This window comes from Chinchilla lanigera, unplaced genomic scaffold, assembly GCF_000276665.1.
Source record: "Chinchilla lanigera isolate Chin_1 unplaced genomic scaffold, ChiLan1.0 scaffold00040, whole genome shotgun sequence".
Classification (NCBI taxonomy): Eukaryota; Metazoa; Chordata; class Mammalia; order Rodentia; family Chinchillidae; genus Chinchilla; species Chinchilla lanigera.
Window position 1 is genome coordinate 14188077 of NW_004955441.1, and position 21005 is coordinate 14209081.

Below are 21005 nucleotides of genomic sequence, written 5' to 3' on the forward strand. Positions count from 1 at the left end.
TTTTTTTTTTTTTCTCCGGTACCAGGAAGCGAACTCACGACCTTGCGCTTGCCAGGCAGGCGCTTTTGCCGGTGAGCTAAATCCCCAGGCCCTCAGCAGTTATTTTTGTAAGAAAACATTTTACCACTAAAGTTCTTGTTTGCTAGTAAAATTTAATTTAATTTAATTTTATTATTTGCTAGTAAAATTTTAAAGGGTGTTGAACAGTTTCTTAAAGTTTTTCCTCATTTTTGTGTAGGCTTCTCCCGGCAATCTTTCTCAGTTTGAAGATGTTCTCTTCGGTCACAATGATATGGCAGCTTCCGTTGGTGTTGTGGGCATTAAAATGTCTGTGCTTGATGGTCAGAGGCAGGTTGGGGTTGGCTATGTTGACTCCACACAGAGGAAGCTGGGACTGTGTGAATTCCCCGATAATGACCAGTTCTCCAATCTGGAAGCTCTCCTGGTTCAGATCGGACCAAAGGAATGTGTCTTACCTGGAGGGGAGACCGCCGGGGACATGGGGAAGCTGCGGCAGGTAAGGCCATGATCCAAGCCTCCGATAGGTGCTTCATTCAAATAATGCTGTTTTGTTTATGGAAAAATTAAGCCTTTTTTTTTTTTTTTTTTTTAATACTGGGAATTGAACTCAGGACCTTGCGTTTGCCAGGCAGGTGCTGTGCTGCTGAGCTATCTCCCCGGCCCAGTCAGTTTTAATCTAATCGAAATCGTGGTGTGTTTTGAAGACTGTCTGATGTTGATCTTTGACAGAAACAGTTTGAGGACATCAGAATAAGCTGTTCTTGTGTAAGACTCTTACCACAGATCTTTTGGCTTCTCCTCTTTGTGCCTTCACCCCAGAAGTGTAATTTTACTGTAAATATTACTGCCTGTAGCATGGTTCAGCAAACAAATCATGTGACGTTCTTCAGGACTTTCTCGGTTTTGGTGGCCTGGCAATCAGCCCAGGTCCTGCAGCATTTTTAAATGTGTGTTCAGCCACTGAGCTCCTCTTGAGATCTAGAGTTATACTTCAGTAGTTCCAGGGGAATGCCTGGTATGTGTTTATTCATTTATTTATGACTAGGGATTGAGGCCAGGGCCCTGTGGATGCCGGGTAAACAGGCCACCACTGAGCTGCATCTCTAGCTCCAAGTGGAGTTTTAGTGTCTTACTTTAGTGATTCTTCTATCTTAATCAAATTCTTATTATGTCCTTTGTTTTTTTGTTTTGTTTTGTTTTTCTCCGGTACTGGGAATCGAACTCACAACCTTCCGCTTGCCAGGCAGGTGCTGTGCCGCTGAGCTAAATCCCCAGCCCCTCATTATGTCATTTGTCTGTGGTTCATTTATTTAGATATTTCTTAAGGGAAGGTGTATCCTGTAAGGAGTTTTTTCTGAGCCTCAAATACCACAAGAATTGCTATGAGTGGCATGGTGGCAGGTGCCTGTAATCCCAGCACTCGGAGGCTGAGGCAGGAGAATGGCTGTGAGTTCGTTCAAAGCCAGCTTGAACTACAGAGTGAGACCTGACTCAAAAAAAAAAAAAAAGAAAAGCTATCAGATAGCAAACCTATGAGGAACCTTTTTAGGCTAGACAATATCTAAAGCAATTTTCTACAAATAGTGTTCTGGTAAAAGTTTTTATTTTTTTTTTCAAGATGGGTACTTACTATGTAGTCCAGGGTGGCCTTGAACTCAGTATGTAGACCAGGCTGGCTTTGAATTTGCAGTGATCCTCCTGCCTCAGCCTCCTGAGTGCTAGGATCCCAGGCATTTGCCACCATACCCAACTTTTTTTATTTTTTCAGATAAACTCTAAGTCACTGAATTGTCTGGGTTGGCTTGAATTCTGTAGTCTTCCTACCTCAGGTTCCCAGTGCTGGAATTACAGATGTGCGCCACAAACCCAGCTGTATTTTTCTGTTTTTCAGTACTAATTTAAATATGTCTTATAAAATAGATTATTCAGAGAGCAGGAATTTTGATCACAGAAAGAAAAAAAGCTGACTTCTCCACAAAAGACATTTACCAGGACCTCAACCGGTTGTTAAAAGGCAAAAAAGGAGAACAGGTGAATAGTGCTGTCTTGCCAGAAATGGAAAATCAGGTATGTGGGTTACAAATGTGAATTTATTCTTAAACAATAACTCTTCAGAGGGCATTTCTGTCACATTTATCTCAAAACCTAAAGTCTGGGTTGGTAATATTAAGCTTTTCTCTATGATGGTGTTTATGGGAAAAAAAACCAAAACACCAAAAACCTTAAGGGTGGGACTGAAAAAAATGATTAATTTTTTTGGTGTTTTGAGACAGGTCTTGCTGTGTACGCTAGACTGGCCTTGAATGTAATTACTTTGTAACCCAGGCTGGCCTCCAACTCCTGGCGATCCTCCTTCCTCAGCCTCCCGAGTGCTGGGATTACAGGGATGTGCGTCCAGGCCCAGTGATTGAAAAAATTTAAACATGGCTTTAAATATAATGCCATATGTGCACGGCACATGTGCCTGGGGTATGGAAGGGCTTTAGTGCTTCACAGTAGAGGGCCTGACTCCTGGCACTTCAGTAGGTGGTAGCATAATAACTGGAGGGGAAGAATGCTTTTTTCTGTCTCAGCTTTGTTACGGATCAGCTGTGGGGGACTGTAAGGTGGTTTCATTATCTGTTAAATAAGGCTAAAACTACTTGCCTTAAAGGATCGCTAGTGGTTTGGCCAGGGTAGAGTAGTTTACTGTGTTATCAAATAATGTTATCAAAAATAGATGCACAATGAACATGGTGTTAAAGTACTGTGTATTTTATGTTACGCTGTGTTTTGTGCCGCTGGAAGTTGAACCCAGGACCATGTGATGCTGTGCATGCACTCTAGCACTGAGCTATACCCCTGGACCCTCAAGTGTACTTCCATAAACACAGTGGTACTTGGGTTCATGAATTTGATTCTTTCTGCAGTTCTGGTTGCAAACTGAATTGGACAAGAAATGAAACAAATTCAGCGTTAGGTTCAGTGTTGACCTTATGAGGAGCTCTGATTCGATTCTTGTCCAGTTTGGTTTACAAACAGAATTATGGAAAGAGTTTGGTTCCTGAGCCGAGGCGCCACTGTATAATTCATCACTGGCTCTCAGTTTGATATCTTGTTTTTTTGTTTGTTTGTTTTTCTTCCTGTACCAGGAATCGAACTCACGACCTTGCGCTTGCCAGGCAGCTGCTTTGCTGCTGAGCTAAATCCGCAGCCCCTCAGTTTGATGTCTTGAGTTTTTTATTTTTTGTTATAGTAATAGCAGGCAATAAGAATCTGTATAACTTAAAATCATTTTGTTTAAGAATGTATGTGGGAAAGTGTATGCACCGTAAGTCTGTAATAGAATTTCCATTAACTGACTATCCCCACCTTATCAGCAACCATGAAACGGAACATTCCTGGGGCCTGTGAGCCCCTCTTATGTTTCCTTACAGTCACTACGTTCACCGGGGTAACCTGGTTCTGACCTCTAATAGTATAGATTGGTTTTGCCTGATTTTGTAGTTTATATAAATGATAAATGGAATTACGGTACGTAACATACTTTTGGGTCTAGCTTTTTCCATTCAATGTTGTAAGATTTATCCATACTCTTCATAATATTGCGTACCTTTTTGGATAATTTAAACTTTCTGATTTGTGTTTTCTAACCTCAAGAGATTAATTTTTATTTTCTTGATTCAGATGGGGAAGGAAGGAGAAAAATGATGCTATAATAACTTTTATTTGTATTTGTTCTTTTTTTTTTGTATTTGTTCTTAAACTCTAGAATTAGTACTGGTGATACAGGAATCTCTTATTTTAATTCCTTAACTTTTTAGGTAGCAGTTTCATCACTGTCTGCAGTCATCAAGTTCTTGGAACTCCTATCTGATGATTCAAATTTTGGGCAGTTTGAACTAACTACGTTTGACTTCAGCCAGTACATGAAATTGGATATTGCAGCAGTTAAAGCCCTTAATCTTTTCCAGGTAAAAATAACAAAACGAAACAAAATACATAGGTTAAAAATATTTTCTTTGATACGTACTGGAGAATATTATTATTAACATAAATATTTTGAAGTATTATTCTTTTCTCTTTTTTTTTTGAGACAGGATCCTGCTATGCAGTTCAGGCTGGCCTTGAGTTCACTTTGTAGCCCACGCTGGTCTTGAACTCGTAAGGATCCTTCTGCCTCAGCCTCCTGAGTGCTAGGATTACAGTTGTGCACCACCATGCCTGGTCTTCTAGTTAGTTTTTTGTTTTTTGTTTGGTACTGGGAATGAAACTCAGGGCCTTGCACTTGCCAGGCAGGCGCTGTGCTGCTGAGCTATGTCTCTGGCCCCTGATTTATCTAGTTCTAAACTGTATGCTTACTGTTTGTGTTAGTTTTATGAGTAGTTTTGTAAATTAACAGCAGTTTTTTAAAGTTACATCAGCTGCAATACTATAGTGCAGTTTTGGCTTGAGAACTAAAGAATAGCTGAAAGTGTAGATTATCAGGTTGAAAGTTGAGTTTAGTGAAAGGGATTTTTCTGTGAAAATTTCCCATTTTACATTAAAAGAATATTTATGTGTTCCTGTTCCCAGAAGCATGTGATGCTTTTTAAAATAGCGTAATAAAGCCTTACTGAGTGCCGTTCTCCGTGCTCCGTGCTCACTAGGGTTCTGTGGAAGACACCGCCGGCTCTCAGTCTCTGGCTGCGTTGCTGAATAAGTGCAAAACCCCGCAAGGACAGAGGCTTGTTAACCAGTGGATTAAGCAGCCTCTCATGGATAAGAACAGAATAGAGGAGAGGTACGGTACTAGTGTGGACTCCTGTCAGCTCTAAGGAATTTGTGGTTCTTCTCTATGATATTTTAAGTTTTTTATTTTTATTAGTACCTTTGCAGTATATAGTCTTACATCATTCATCATGGGAAGTTTGTGCAAGTACCTAACACATCTTGATTTTCCTTTCTTCCTTCTTTCCTTTCCGTCTCTTTATGAAGTTCAGGCTGACCTTGAGCTCACTTTGTAGCCCCGGCTGGCCTCGAACTTACAGTGATCCTCCTGCCTCAGCCTCCCGAGTGCTGGGATTACAGATGTGCACCACCACGCCCGGTTCCTTCTTTCTTTTGAGATAGGGTCTCATTGTGTAATTCAGGCTGGTTTTGAACTCATTATGTAGCCCACTTGGCTTCAAACTCATGGGGATCCTCTTGCCTCAGCCTTCTGAGCGCTGGGATTACGAATGTGCATCATCACACCCAAGTTTGTTCCTCCACTAGGGTCTGGCACATGGAAATCACTTACTCCTTATTGTTTGAGGAAGGATTTAAGGTGACCTGAACCTTTGAGACTGGGAAATACAGCTCAGGGGTAGAGTACTTAGCACTTGCAAAGGGATTTCATCCCCAGTGCTAGGGCAAAAAGTGAGAAATCTTTGAAAATGAGAAATAAAAAGATAGGATTCTGCTACCCTAATATGGCTAGCATTTGTATATTTTTTAGTCTTTAGATAGAAGTTCTCACACTGGCATTTTTCCCTTTCTTTGTCTGTTTCTTTCTGTTCTTCCTTCCCTCTCACTCCCCTTTCCTCATTCTCCTCCTTTCCTACTCAGAATTGAATCCAGGCGTCACACGTGCTGGGCAGATCTGCTCCTGCATAGCTGGGATTACAGGCGTGTGCTGCTTTGTCCAGCTCTGAAACTTACATGAAGCTTTATAATATATAATATTGCACAGTCCCCAAGCGTGTATTTTGAAAGTGGTAAAGATGTTTTTGCAACAGCACAGAAGTCAAGAAACAACACGGCTGGCCGGCACTGCAGACCCCCTCACTTCTCAGGCTGGTCCCCACCCGCTTCATGCTCACTCAAGAGGGTTTACTGTCTTGACCCTGGCATACAGTACACTCTTACGCTAGGGTGGGCTTGCACTCTCCCTGTCTCTGTCTCTGTCGAAATAGGGCCTCATTGTTCAGGCTGGCCTTCAGTATGTAGCCCAGGTTGCCTTGAACTCATGACAGTCCTCCTGCCTCAGCCTCGCAAGTACTGGATTACAGGCAAGTGCCGCCATTCCTCATTAGGATTTTTTCCTTAAACATAATTATAACCATAATAGTAGTTTTGTGCTGTATCTTTTTCCAGTATATACTTATCATAAACATTTTTTGGTACTGCTGTTTCATTATCATGTTTAGCACTTTATATGCATTATATTTCGTTCACTGGATGTACTTGCACTCACGGTACTTTGCCTTTCTCAATTTTGGGGTATGTGAGGGACCTTATTGTGAATCTATTATATTCCAGTTGGTGTGCATTGCCAAAATAAATAAAGAGACTTAACATTTTTATGAGTTGATGTTTTTGAAGTCATTCAAAAATGATTTGAATACTGATGACATATGAAAGCATAATAATCTTTGACTATTTGGGAAGATGTCAGGCAAACAGACTAATCAGTACTGTGAGATAGCATACAAATAATTATCATGCTAAGTGTTGGTCCTCTGGATTTTAAATATTTGGAAAAATATCAGGCAAACAATAATCTGTTTTGTAAGATACCATGTAAATTCTGCGTGACGTCTCCAGTCTATATATTTCGAAGATCCTCGCAGTGAAAATAACTCGAGGTTAGTGAATTTGGGCTGTGTCAGCAGTTAACAGAAAATGCAGAAGTTACAATGCTAAGGGTGTCTTTCCAAAATCAGGTTTGTTGAGGAAATAGAGATTTAAAGACTCAGTAAGAAATTGGAAGGATCAACTTGCAAACAATTAAGGTAATTCTTATTAATTAAATGGTGCTGGGGATTAAACCCAGGGTCTCATATACACTAGCAAAATACTCTGCCACAGATTACATTCCCAGCCCGTTATTTTTAATTTTAATTATTCACAAATAACTACATATGTCAAAATTTTTAAAAGATCAGCAGTACGTGAGTGTGAAGTCTCCTGCACTCGTCTCCGCTCCTGTGGCTCCTTCCTCTGGGCCTCCGTGTTGCGTGGCTCCCAGGGCACGTTTCTTTGTGTACCCTGGTGGGTTTGAACCCCCTACTCGGGAGCTTTTTTCAGTGTCCTCCGTGGAAAGGCTGTGCCTCAACAAACAGCATTGTGTATCACAGCCGTCTTTTTCATTGTTTTAAAGGAAATGATGGGTAATTTAAATAACTTTCAAGCTATAGGTCACTGGGTTTCTTTAACTTGGAGCATGAGAAAAGTGTCAGTGGTCCCCTTGCTTGTGTTTACACCCATCAGAAACCTGAGATGTCACTGGCGCGCTATTATCAGAGTAACGTGATTCAGAAGGCAAGCTATTAGAATTAGGTGTTTTTCCAGAGGGTGAGTAAAGGTTGCTTTTGCAGGACACACAGGAATTTCCAAAATCTTGTAGTTTTGCTGTGTCTTTTGTTTATAGTTCTGATTGCTTTTACAGTGTTGGGTTGGACCCGGGGCCTGATGCGTGCAAGGCACTTTCTTGTGTACCTGTGAGTCCCACATCTGGAAGTCTTACCAGGCTTCTCTATCAGAAATAACATCTGGGAGGGTGGCTTTATGAACAGAATGTCATCTGGTTATTACCCCACCCTGTGGGCAAGAGGAAATATTTTTTTGTCATCTTGATAATATTTTTTGTACTAGCAATAGGAAGCCCTGTAATATTTTAGGCAAAGTGTTGAAATTCGGGCTGGGGATTTAGCTCAGCGGCAAAAGCGCCTGCCTGGCATGCGCAAGGTCGTGAGTTCGATTCCCGGTACCGGAGAAAAAAAAAAAAAAAAAAAAAAAAAAGTTGAAATTCTGTAGAGGAGGAAGAAAAGTTACTTACATCCTTGTATAGGCTGTTTGGAAAGTGGTTATTTTAATCACCCTTTTCAGCTCCAGTTGTGGTGTCTCCTACTTCTAGTTTAAACCGTCCTGGGAGTTCCCAAGGCAAGTATTCAGATTTATCTTCTTTCAGGATTACACATAAAATCAAGTTTTTCTGTTTCTTTTTTCCGCAGTACTGGGGATTGGGCCCAGGCCTTCACACTAAGCTATCTCCCCAACCCATTTTAAATTTTTTTTATTTTGAGATATAGTCTCATTAAGTTGCCCAGGCTGGTTTCAAATTTGGAATCTCTCTGCCTCAGCCTCCCTAATGCTTGGAACTACAGGAATGCATCATTATACCTGGGTTAGAGGTCTCTTTATTTTACTCTCTTACAGCTGGAAGAATTAATTTAAGATACGTGGTTACTGGTGGAATCATTTGTGTGTGTTGAATGTGATATCCCCAGTGCCTTCTAGTTTAAAGCTGAGTATGTCGTTGCGCATAAATTTGATGAGATTCATGATGTAACTTTAACCAGAACCCTGTGTCTGAATGGAAAGGACCATTTTGTAGGTGTGGAAATGGTGTGGTCCTGGGTGATGCAGAGCGTGCTGTGTGTTCTTTCCTAGATTTCTTTCTTCTTTCCAAGTTGTATTTCAGTTGGGTCTCAGAATGTTTGCACAAGGTGCTTCTAGCGTGTCTACATTCTGTGGGATAGAGCGGCCCGGAGGTCATGCAGTGAGTGCAGTTTCTGTAAGATATCGACACGTGTTAGTGTTTCCGGGAGAACTGGAGGCCTTCAACTCCACTGCCTCCCCTCCACCGTGTCCTCCTTTCCCACTCCAATTTAGTGGAGACTTCTTCATTCTGATGTCTGCGCAGATCTCTTGGCTCCCGTGAGTTCGTTGCTTTCCTGTCCAGTCTTCAGGGCAGAGGCCGTGTTCGCCACAGTTTAGGGGATCGTGGAATTTCTTACCCCACGGCATGTCGTCATATTGGCCTCTCACTCCTTAGCTCTCTTCCTCAACTGAAAGTTGCTGGAAGCTGAGGTGTGAGTTCAAGGCCAGCCGGGACTACTTAGTGAGACTCTGAAAAACAAAACAGGAGAAACACAAAGGGTCTAGAGAAGATGCTCGGACACAGTGCCTGGTGGAGCCCGTACACTTTGTGCTGTTTTCACTGTTTGTGAGTGTTAGTTACTTTTATTTCATGACCGTTACAAAGCTCAAACCCTGATTTTCTTATTTTCCTGAACGTCTTAAGGTGCCTTCTGCTTCTAAGCAGATGGTTTTTGTCCTTAGAGTGAGGAGCGCCTGGAGGTGGAGACCAGCCCGACGGGGCTTGTGTGAAGGCTGCGTGGTGTGGAATTTATTGTGCGTGGGCGCAGGGTGGACAGGCTGTCTGTAGGGAACAAACACAAGCGGGCTGGTTTTTATGGGGCTTGAGAGAAGGCAAAGGACATTCATTAGGTGGGAAGAGCTTAGGAAACCTCAGTGGTCACAGCTCTCTGTCTCGGGCCGCATGGGCCCAAGTCCTTGAGGCGTCTGCTGTAGGTGTTGGGGTGTCTTCAGATGTGCGGGCGTGCGGGTGTCCTGCTCCTCGTATGTCTTGTAGCCATCCTGTGTTTGCAGGGCAGCCCTAGTGCTGAGTGAGAACAGTGCCTCTGCCGGCAGACGGGCCGGGTACTGGAGAGCCGCGGCCGACCGAGCCTTACACTTAGTTGTTGTTTTTGTATTTTGTTTTGGTTTTGGTTTTTTTTCTGGTACTGGGAACCGAACTCATGACCTTGAGCTTGCCAGGTAGGCGCTGTGCCGCTGAGCTAAATCCCCAGCCCCTACACTTAGTTGTGCGTCTGTAGTTTTCGTCCTTTGCTTTCTGACTCTCCGCCAGTAGAAGAACCGCTTTTCCATTCCATGTCGAAATTTGCATTTACCTCGGGTAATAGTTTTTTCCTATTCCTTCCTTGTCTGCTTAAGTTTCCCCAGTGCTCCCTGTACTTTGCTGCCTTAACAGTCTCCGCTCTTGTCTCCCCTCAGCCCCCAAAATATGTTCTTCCAAGGCCTGTTTTTGTGACCACGACTGTCCAGGTTACGCAGGCGAGTGAAACGCTCCATTGTGACGATCCTGGACTCTGACAGGAGCTCCTCGCTTTCGTATGCGTATAGCGCTTTATTCTGTGTCTCGGTTGTCGTTCAGCCCCAACTGTGAAATGGAAACAGGCCTCTCTCTGTCACTAGATTGAGCAGTCGCTGACAGCGTTGTCTCTGAAATCTTGTGCTCTTGTAGTAGTCCACAGGTCAGGCACAATATCTTTTTTTTTTTGGTTTTGGTTTTTCTCCGGTACCGGGAACTGAACTCACGACCTTGTGCTTGCCAGGCAGGCGCTTTTGCCGCTGAGCTAAACCCCCAGCCCCGTCAGGCACAATATCTGGTACTTAGTGTGCTCCGAGTGGCTCTCCTTCATTAGCCCATGTGAGGAAGGAAGAGAGTCAAACATTTTTTGGCTTTTTAAAAGTACACAGTCAAAGAAATAGAGTGCAGGCCCTCCAGAGAGAGAGGCAGCTACCGTTCGGAGCTTGGAGTATTTACATGCTTTTGGTGGTGGGTTTCTGTCACATTGTGAGTCTACAGGAAGTTCTGTCTTGGTCTTCACCAACAGATAATAGTCAATTTCACAGGTGAAAAGCATGAACCCCACCAGTTTTTTTAGATGGGTGATCTCAGATGTTTGCCTAAAAACATTTTTTGAACTCTGAATTAGTTCCTTTACCTTATAATCGGTTCCTGCCCTATAGTTCCTTAACTACACTAATTTATGGACTTGAAATATCTTAAGGGGTTTTGGGGCTGAAAAGAAATGAAGCCTAAACAAATCTAGGGTAATCCCAGCTCTTAGGAGGCTGAAGCAGGAGGATTGCTGGGGTTTGAGGCCAGCCCAGGCTATATAGTGAGTTCAAGGATAGTCTGCACTACAAAGTGAGGCCCTTTCTCAAAAACCCAAATCAAAAAAAAAAAAAAAAAAAAACCCAAATGTAAGGAATATTGATATGGGTAATTTTGGTTAATTTTGAGTAATTTTGTGTCCTGGAGCTGCAGTCTTCTTAAAAGTAGAGTTTTTTAGTTATGGTTTTCCTTGTCTCCTGTCTTTATTTTTTTTATCCTGCTTCACTCCCACCCCTTTAATCTCTTGTTCTCAAAGGATGCAGAAAGGCCGAGGGCCCGTCTTTGAACAGCTGCTTCAGGCTGAGGAAGGGTATCGGTGCTGTCCAGCCAGGGATCAAAAGTCTCACCGTGGCTGACCTGAAGGGGACAAAGGACACTGGCTTTTGTTGTTTGAGGAACCATCATCTTTTCATGGCAGTGGTGTGTTTTGTCTCCGGTGTATGTACAATACACCTGAAGTCCAGATACTTTTGACTTCATTGCTGTAGCCCAGGTCATGGTCTGACAGCTCTTACTGTCAGTCCTGCCGCTGTGCCGCTGGATAGGCCCAAGAAGGCTCCCACAGTGCAGGTGGAGAAGCTGACGCGCCCTGCCTGTGGAACAGTGAGTTGCAACTTGCTGACTCCTGTCACAGAAAAATTTTCAAAATGCTGCACTGTACACACTCAAGTAGAACAGCCACAGGAGAGGAGGGCCAGATCGGACATGTGCTGCTGCAGTTCTGTAGGTACCGCGCCCCTTCTCAGCCTTGTCAGTATGCTGTCGTGTGCTAGCAGGCAATTCTCACAACGAGGGATCTAAAAGGATAGTGGTATGTTTTTGTTTGGTTTTTCTTTTGAAGCAGAGTTTCACTATGCAGCTCAGGCTGGCCTTGAGCTCACTTTGTAGCCCAGGCTGGCCTCGAGCTCGTAGCAGTCCTCCTGCCTCAGCCTCCTGAGTGCTGGGATTACAGGTATGTGCTACCACACCCAGCCTAAGGATAGTTTTTAGAAGCAGCTGAGTGTGGATTTTAAAAAACCCAAAGATTCACGATGAATTTTGTTGGAGTTTTAGGGATTAACTGACCCTAAAAATTTATCTTGTATTTTAGTCAATCTACAAATGAATATTGCATCACAATGTGTACAGCTGAGAAACTTGAGTAGCATTGATAGGTATACTGTGTTATGCCAGCAGTAACTTTAGTGCTTCTATAATTGAGATGTAAAAGTGGCATTGTCATGGAAACAGCAGAATCTTTTTGCATTTTCTTCTTCTTTTAGTCAGAAGCAAACTGACACTGATTATTTCAGAAATGGTGTACTAAATAGACTTGTGAAACTAGCAGTTTACAGTATTACGGTTTTCACGCTGTCTGGACCAAAGATGGAGGGGACAGTGAACATTATGCTGTGCTTTTTAGAAGCTTTTTTTCCTTTACCCCTTGCTAAGCTTTTACTAGAACTTTATACAATAAATGAAAATTTAATGTTCATTTTTTGAGGTTAATTTCTGAGAATTGACCAGTTAAGCTTGACATATTTCTTTGAGTATCCCAATTATTTTGTTTTAAATTTAGAGGTTTAGGAAATAAGAGAAGGTTGATGATTGTATCTGAAATTTATTAGAAAGTGAATTTTGATACCATATATGTAAAGTCCAGTTTGGAAAAAGAATTTGTCCACAGAAAAGGAGAAATTAAACAGTTTAAGGTAAAAAGATTTATTTGATAAAGCATTTAAATCATTTGGAAATGGATTGAATATCTTTAAAACCTGTTAGTAGTATACTTGTAACCCCAGCCCTCTGGAGGTTGAGGCAAGAGGATCTCTTCATGAGTTCAAAGCCAGCCTGGGCTGCATAAGGAGACCTGTGCTGAAAAACCAAGCAAGAAAAATAGAAGAAAAAAAAAGAAAGAAAGAAAAGAAAACTGGTTAACACAGAGATGCTGTCTCTGTTCCAGGGCTTTTGAAAAATAAGACAAAGAGGTGGAAAATACCTTCATTGTCCTCACTCTGAGGTACTTACCAATGTGTATCTCTGCTTTGCTCGTTCTTTAGAACACTCTCCCCTGTCCTTTGATCTGTGGCTTACCAAGTTTGCTTAGTTCTTGGAGTTTTTTCTTTTTTCCCTTTTTCAGTATTGGGGATCAAATTCTTGCCCTCTGCACTGAGCTAAATCCTTAACCTTTTAAAATTATTTTTCACTTTGGGATTGGGTCTTGCTAAGTTGTACAAACTAGCCTCAAACTTGGGATCCTCCTGCCTCGGTCTCTTGAGTATCCATGATTACAGTATGTACCACAGTCCCTCGAATTCTAACGATTTTGGGGTTGTGGAAACCCTCTTAGAGCCAGAGGGTTAGCTGGGAATTGTGTGGTTTGGTTCTGCATGTTGCTTGTTTCTTTTTGTTTGTTTGTTTTGTTTTTTTTCTGGTACCAGGAATCAAACTCACGACCTTGCACTTGCCAGGCAGGTGCTGTGCTGCTGAGCTAAATCCCCAGTCCCTGTTTGTTTCTTTTTTGGGGGTTTTAAAAAATTTGACATCAAAGTTTTTTTGAAGCACTATATTCATTAATAATAATAATAATTCTTACTATTATTTTACTTATTTTTGACACAAAGTCTTGCTATGTAGTTCAGGCTGGCCCTGAGCTCCTGGTGATCCTCTTGCCTCAGCCTCCCAAGTGCTGGGCTACAGACATGCACCACCATGCCTGGCTTTTGAATTACTCTTTTTGATGTTTGTTTACAGCCCTAGCAGCTGGTTGATAATACAAGCTTGCTTGATAGCAGCTTAGCACTGGGGCTTGAACCCAAGGCCTTGTGCGTGGCTGATTCAACCACTGAGCCGCATCCCTGGTGTAGTGAGCTAGGATCTTGTGGCAGGACAGGATGTATGCTCTGCTCACCCCTCTGGTCTGGAACATGAAACCGCCATGTTCATGTAAACTGTCAGCTTCAGTAATGAACTAGAGGCAGAGTTTATTTATTTTATTTATTTGTTTTGTATTTTTGAGACAGGGTCTCGCTATGCAGTTCAGGCCGACCTTGAGCTGGATTTGTAGCCCAGGGTAGTCTTGAACTTTCAGCAATCCTCCTAAAGAGGCAGAGTTTAAAATAAGAGTTTATTTGGAAAAAGACGTAAAAGAAATAAGATAGACAGCTACCCGGAGAGCAGGATGCATCAGAAGTGGTGGGTTTTTGTCTTCAGCTCCTTTTTGTTTAGGACAAGCGATCTCTCCCGTCCCCCACGTGGGCTCCTGGAAGTGGTCGCCATCTGATTGACTCGGCTGTCTTTGATCCTTACCTGAGCACCTCTGTCTGCATTCTTTCTTGCTATGTCTCTGTTTTGCCTGTCCACTCTTTTTGCTAAATCCTTACATTAATTTTGTTACCTGGTACCCTCCCAGGTCTGATTTCTTTCTCTTTACCTTTGTCTTTCTAATTGCTGGAGTGTTAGCTGCAGAGGCAAAAAACTGCCTTAGTAAGATTTCCTGTTAATGTCTTTACTAAAGCTTAATGAGATCCTATTTTATCCTTTTCCCTGTCCCTACAATCTCACTTAATTTCCCAGGCTGGCCTTGAACTTGAATCCTCTTGCTCTTCAGCTGGGATTATAAGCATGTGTCATTGGGCCCAGTTAAAAGGTGAAATTTTCATTCTGATTCCTTTAAACTAGTGGTGCCAATCCGAGGGACCGCTCTTGCTCCGCAGGAGGGAGGCGCACATTCATCGGCGGCTACAGATACTTCTTGTCGTAGTTCCAAGAAAGTGGGTGGTGGGTAGAGAAGCCTGGGGTGTTGTTTAGCACTGAGCTACATGTCCTGCCCTGAACACTGTTTAAAAAATAAAATAAGCTTGGCATTGTAGTACATGCCTGTAATCCCAGAAATCTAGGAGGCTGAGGTAGGAGAATCAAAAATTCGAGCCAAACCTGGGCAACTGAGTAAGACCCTGTCACAAAATAAAAAATAAAAGGGGGTACGTAGCTCAGTGCAGAGACCCTGGGTAAGCTGCCACCTAAAACAAAGCAGAAGGGAGCACATCGTGTGCAGTGAAAGCAAGTGTTGTTTGTGAAACTTACGTTAATCACATACACATGTGTGTGCTGGCTTTTGAAATGTGTATTAGCACGTGTTTGCGGTGCACAACGATTCCGTGCACCGTGGGGTCGTGGAGCATGCACTTAGTGCATCTTCAAGGGTGTGCGAGGTCTTGATGTAGAAAGTGTCTTGCTATAGCTTATACCGAAAAAATGGGAAGTCTCTGGTTTCCAGTAAATTGCAAAAGCAGTATGATCTACATTTTTCATGGTTCTTGAAACAATTTGAGATTATTGATTTTAGGAAGCAATAAAATTATTTCAGTTTTTTAATTAAAAGTTTTTAGCTTTATAATGTCAAGGTGTAATTTTAGGGCCGGGGATATAGCTCAGCAGCACAGCACCTGGCTGGCAAGCGTGACATCATGAGTTCGAGTCCTGGTACCAAAAAAAAAAAAAAAGATACAATTTTAGAAAGCATTCTAAAAATTTATAAGACCTTATGATAGAGTAAATATTGGACTTGGTAACACTGTTGAGCTGTAATTCTGTTTTATTAAACATCACTGTTTACACGTATAACAGTGTGTCAGTAATGAAATTCTCCTACTTAAGAAATGTCAATTTGATGCAAATCAGACAAAATTGGATATGTTCTGAAACTACTCAGCATTAATTTGACGGTTGCTAACCAGGAAATGAGTGTTTGTCTCATAGTCTTACGGAACTGTTCACCCTCTGGAAAAGCTAACGTTTCACAATATAGTTTTTTTTTTAATGTAGTTTCCTTCTGTGGAGTTTTAACTTTATTGAGTTGAGACTTGCATGTGTGGTTGGCATTTTGGGGAGTGGAGGTGACTGTGGAGCTGGGGATCAAACCCAAGGCCTTGCACGTTCTCAACACGTATCCTGCCATTTAACTATGTCCTCAACTTTAGTTGACAGGTCTAATTTTATACTAAAATATATGTAACATTTAAAATATATTTAACATCCAATACAATTTATTTCAGATTAAATTTAGTGGAGGCTTTTGTGGAAGATGCAGAATTGCGGCAGAGTCTGCAAGAGGATTTGCTTCGGCGATTCCCGGATCTTAACCGTCTTGCCAAGAAATTCCAGAGACAAGCTGCAAATTTACAGGATTGTTACCGGCTCTACCAGGGTATCAATCAACTCCCTAACGTCATACAAGCCCTGGAAAAATACGAAGGTAACGAGGCGATCTTGTTGTCCTTCACTCTTACAGTGTGCTTGGCAGAGATACTGGCCTCGTAATGCTGCTGCATGTGTCTCCCTTGTAGACATGTTAAGGGTTCCCGATAGGTTTCCGCTGACTTAACTGCATGGCAGAAGGCAGGGCCATGAGACGTTAGAATTTTTGCTGTTGTAGAGAGGCGTTACTGTGTTCATTAGAAATAGGTCAGTTGTATTAACAGTGGCAGCGAGACAGGGTTTAATTACAAGACAAGACTCAGAGAAATCCAAATGACAGTGCTTACAAGTTTATACTTTATCACGGGGAAGGAGTACAGGGCAGCAGCAGCGTTAAAGTAAAGGTGTGTGTCACAGCCCACGTCTTTCCTTCTGTTACGCCTACCTTGTGGTGCTCTTTCTCAGATTAGGGCGTGAGTGCAAAGCACCTTGGAGCCAGGGACCCCAAAATGGAGTTTTAGCTGGAGCCTCTCATTTTTGCTGGACAAGAGGGCATGTTCTGTCGTAACTGCCTGTACAGCAGAGGCTTCTGAGGGAGGGGCCTCCCTGAGACCCGGTGTAAGTCATCCTTCACAGTGAGCGGTGCTGACAAACTGAACAAACCACTGTGTAATCCCAGCACCTGGGAGGCTGAGGCAGGAGGATCACAATGAGCTGGATGGGAGGTCAGCCTAGGATACATTGTGAGTTTAAGACCTGCCTGAACTACATAGTGAGATTTTGTCTCAAAAAAAAATAACCTATTTTCTCGAAGTCCCTGTGTCATGGAAAGTATTCCTATTATATTCAAGGCTCTTGGTTAGGCTGGTGAGACTTAAAGCCCTTGCATTTAGGTCCACCAAAGTTGAACAGCTCTTAAAACTTACCTGCTTTCAAGCCAGGCGTGGTGGTGCACACCTGTAATCCCAGCACTTGGGAGGCTGAGGCAGGAGGATCGTTGCGAGTTTGAGGCCAGCCTGGGCTACAAAGTGAGCTCAAGGCCAGCCTGAACTGCATAGTGAGTCCCAATCTCAAAAAGACAAAAAAACAAACAAACAAAAATTTTCCTAGGGGGCTGGGGATTTAGCTCAGCGGCAAAGCGCCTGCCTGGCAAGCACAAGGTTGTGAGTTCGGTTCCCGGTACCGGAGAAAAACCAAAAAAAAAAAAACTTTCCTGCTTCTACACTTCTTCAGTGGCACAGGGGTCATTTATGCTCCTAGTGCCTTAATTTCCTGTCTTATAAAGGAATGTCTTCTGCTTTGCGCTTTCTGATTTCCTGTCTTTGTGTGGTTCCACCAGGAGGAACTAGAAAGGGTAAGTGATTAACACATTCTTGGGATAGTGCTGGAGCTTAGGGACCATGGGCTCTCCAGACAGTGAAGACCACCACTCACGTTAGCTATTTTGGACCTTTCCTGTCTTCATGTTCATCTCTTCCCTCACTAAATAGAACCCTTTCATTTTCCTGAGAATGTACTGGCCTTGCCTTAGGAACTCCTTTAATTTCCTGTCCCTCCTCCCCACACCCATTTAGTTCTTAAACCCCAGTTTCTTTTTCTTTTTCTCTTTCTCTTTCTTTTTCTCTCTTTTCTTTCTTTGTTTTTTTTTTGTCTTTTTGAGGCTGGGTCTCACTATGCAGTTCAGGTTGGCCTTGAACTCACTTTGTGGCCCAGGCTGGCCTCGAACTCTCAATGATCTTCCTGCCTCAGCCTCCCAAGTGCTGGGATTACAGGCATGCGCCACCACACCTGGCTGTGGCTTCATGAAATTTTATGAAAGATTTTGTATGTGTGTAGTATTTTCTGGAGAAAGGATCTGTGACTCAACTTCAGGCACACTGGACCCCCTTTATCCATGAAACTGTTTCAAGACTCCCCAGCACGTACTTGACATCATGGCTGCGACTGAATCCTATAGCTACACCATGTGTTTCCCTGTACACACAGACCTGTGATAAAGTTTGATTTACAGATGAGGATAATAAGAGATTAACAATACTAATAGTAAAATGGACTAATCCTTTTGAGATGTGAAATGAAACAGTGCCTCTGATGAGCTGAAGGGATTGGCATAGGCATTGTGATGTAGCGCACTTGGTCCTGCTGTGTGATCTTTCTGATGATTTGTTGCATCCTGTTTGCCAGTATCTTGTTGAGGATTCTTACATCTATTTTCATTAAAAAAATTGGTCTCTAGTTCTCTCTTTTTACTGGGTCTCTGTCTGGTTTGGAAGGAGGGAAGTGCTAGCTTCCAGGAGCTTATTTGTTTTTGTTTTTTTTTTTTGTTTTTTGTTTTTTCTTCGGTACCGGGAACCGAACTCACGACCTTGCGCTTGCCAGGCAGGCGCTTTGCCGCTGAGCTAAATCCCTAGCCCCTCCAGGAGCTTATTTGGAAGGGTTGTGCAGCTATGCAGATGCTCTTGACTGAGGAAACGGGTCTCCTCTGTCAGGGTGGTTGTCCTCTTCCACTCAGCACGCAGCTTCAGGAGGGACACGTGGAGCAGTGAGGGAGGAAGGGGACCCTGCCTAGCCAGCCAGATCAGCCGACTCAACCCTGGCAGTCAGTGGGGTGCTGACATCGCAGCCCGATCACCCTCACGTCCTTGTTTGGGCTCACCTTGTTCAGGTCTAGGTGTGTCCTTGCTAACATAGGTAGGCGGGAAACATGGTCAGCCGTCTGGTCTCTGCTGGACGCTGGCCACAGGCTGGGATCAGGTGAACTGTGGAAGGCTCACGAGGCCTGCTCGCTACAGAGGCGAGGCCAGTGTCCTTCAGAGCCTCGCTTGCACTTCCAAGGGGCGGGGGCCCATGTCTGGCCCGCTGCCTGTCCATGGTGGTCTCCTGTGGTTGTGTCTCACCCAGGCACTGGAGTCCCTGGCTCTGCTGTCCTCCAGAGTGGTGTTCTCCTCCAGGATCAGGTCCACCGGTCAGTCTACGTCTCCGCTGCCCCATGCCGGGGAGAAGCAAAACATGAAACCAGCTTGGAGTGGGTGGTGGTGTGGGCCTGCCTGCTCTCGCAAGGGGGCCTGCTCTGCAGTCTTGGGCGGGTCTTCTGATGCCTTAGGATAAATGCGGAAGCTGGGAATTGTGGCTGAGGTGGGTTGGCTTGCTTCCTCAGCCTTCCCGCAGGTGTGTGGCCTAATATATTCAATGAGAGTTTTGAAATGGGGTCTGTAATTTCTGTCTTTTTTCCATGTTAAAGTTATTTAGACCTGTGAGACATTATAACGTCTAAATCAAGTGCTTCATTCACATTGTGGGGTTGGCAGCTGGTGCCCTGTGAGGTGGCTGAGGTCGTTTGGGTCAGAGACTGGGAGTGGGGGAAGAGCAGCTGTAAGAACTCCGTCTCTTTCTGTGTCAGTGTGTTTAGCCTTACGTGTACCCTGCTCATTGAGACCTTAACCAACCTCTTTTTTTTTTTTTTTTTTTTTAAAGAACAGAATGACATTTTACCAAGCTCAGCATAGCTGCTTAACATACTAATTGCACGGAGAAAACCAAAAGAGGAACCAATTTATAAAGAAAATAAATGCCTTATGTTTAAAAGGAAACTTCTAATCTATAAGTTTCTTTTTAACTATTGTATATTGTATACAATACGTGTTTTCCTGTTGTCCTGTGATTGGTTTTTTTGTGAACTCCTGCTTTATGTGACTCCAGAAAAAAACTGCAAGTCCAGTAGGTTCACGAACAGCAGGGGGCAGCAGCATTATACACAGCAGGTTTGCACTGAGCCAGTGAAGCCTCTGTGTGCTTTCTTGGTGAGGAGTAACTGTTGGAGCTTCTCTGAAGGGTGTGGCAGGGGCGCACAGTCAGCCTCCGACGAGGACAGCGTCTTCTCCCAGTGCGTGCACAGCTTCCTCTGGGACCCCGGGAAGCTGAGGGGAGGGGGCACCCACAGGGTCGGCCAGGCCGGCGGAATCCGCTCCGGGGGTCAGTGCGAAGCAGATTACTGCATGTCCGGAAATACACACAAGCAGTGACATGCAGTGTCCCATATGTGCAGATAGGCGTGGCCTCCTTTAATTACTTATCTCTTAAAAAAGCTGAGGCAAACATAAAATAATAATCTACATTCAGGGCAGATTTCTTTTTTTTTTTTTTTTTCCTCTTTTTCCTGGTACCGGGAATCGAACTCACAACCTTGTGCTTGCCAGGCAGGCCTGTGCTGCTGAGCTAAATCCCCAGCCCCTCAGGGCAGATTTCTGATAGTGCTTAAAACAACTCATTCTTTATCCTGTTGGTTTTTTTTGTTTTGTTTTGTTTTTTTGTTTTTTTTTTTGAAACGGGTCCTGCTACATAGTTCAGGGTGGCCTTGAACTCTCGGCAGTCCCCCCTCTGCCTCCTGGCTACTGGACTTAGCACCACGCCCAGCCATATTATTTTATTGATGAATTTTGATGTAATAGCTACTCCACTGAGATGCATAACCTTTTCCTCTCTCCGTATTGGGCTTCTGTTTTTTTGCTTTTGTTTTTTGTCTTTTTGAGACAGGGTCTCCTTATACAGTTCAGGCTGGCCTTGAGCTCACTTTGTAGCCCAGGCTGGTCTCGAACTCAAAATGATCCTCCTGCCTCAGCCTCCCGAGTGCTGGGATTACAGGTGTGCGCCACTGCGCCCGACCCTGGGCTTCTGTTAAAAGCACTTTTTCTTAGCTCACATTTGCAGTTTGCCTTCCCCTGGTCTGCGCACCTTCCTCATTAAACCCATAGTAGTCTTGGTTCAATATCTAACCGTCATTTCTTCCCTGTCAGTTTTGTTCCATAGTCAACAGGAAAAGGTCCATTTCTTCCATGTCCTGCTGCTGTCTTCCTGTTCACCTCCTCTCCACTCCCTTTTTTACCTGCTTTGGCTCAGTCTGTGCCTCCCGTCTCCAGGCTGCCATGGCAGATGTGTGTGTGCATTTCCCTGTTCTCAGTGTCCTCTGCCTCGTCCCCCGATGCACCTGAGGTAAATCTCCGCTGAGCTTCCTAAGATTAAGCTCAAATGTTAGCCTTACAGTTCTCTCCGTTCTTCTTTCAGAGTTGGAGGTTTTGTTCCTCAGTTTGCGTAACACTCT

The 21005-nt window shown here is 43.5% G+C and overlaps 1 protein-coding gene across 1 annotated transcript in view; it reads left to right on the forward strand.

Annotated features, from left to right (window-relative positions):
• Positions 1-238: 238 nt before the first annotated feature.
• Positions 239-21005, forward strand: part of Msh2 (mutS homolog 2) — a gene marked incomplete at its 5' end in the record, with an annotated part of 59294 nt that continues 38527 nt past the window's right edge. The window contains 5 exon segments of the mRNA XM_005390991.2: positions 239-517; positions 1942-2088; positions 3825-3974; positions 4650-4783; positions 15766-15965. Coding sequence (XP_005391048.2) covers positions 239-517; positions 1942-2088; positions 3825-3974; positions 4650-4783; positions 15766-15965 — 910 coding nt within the window.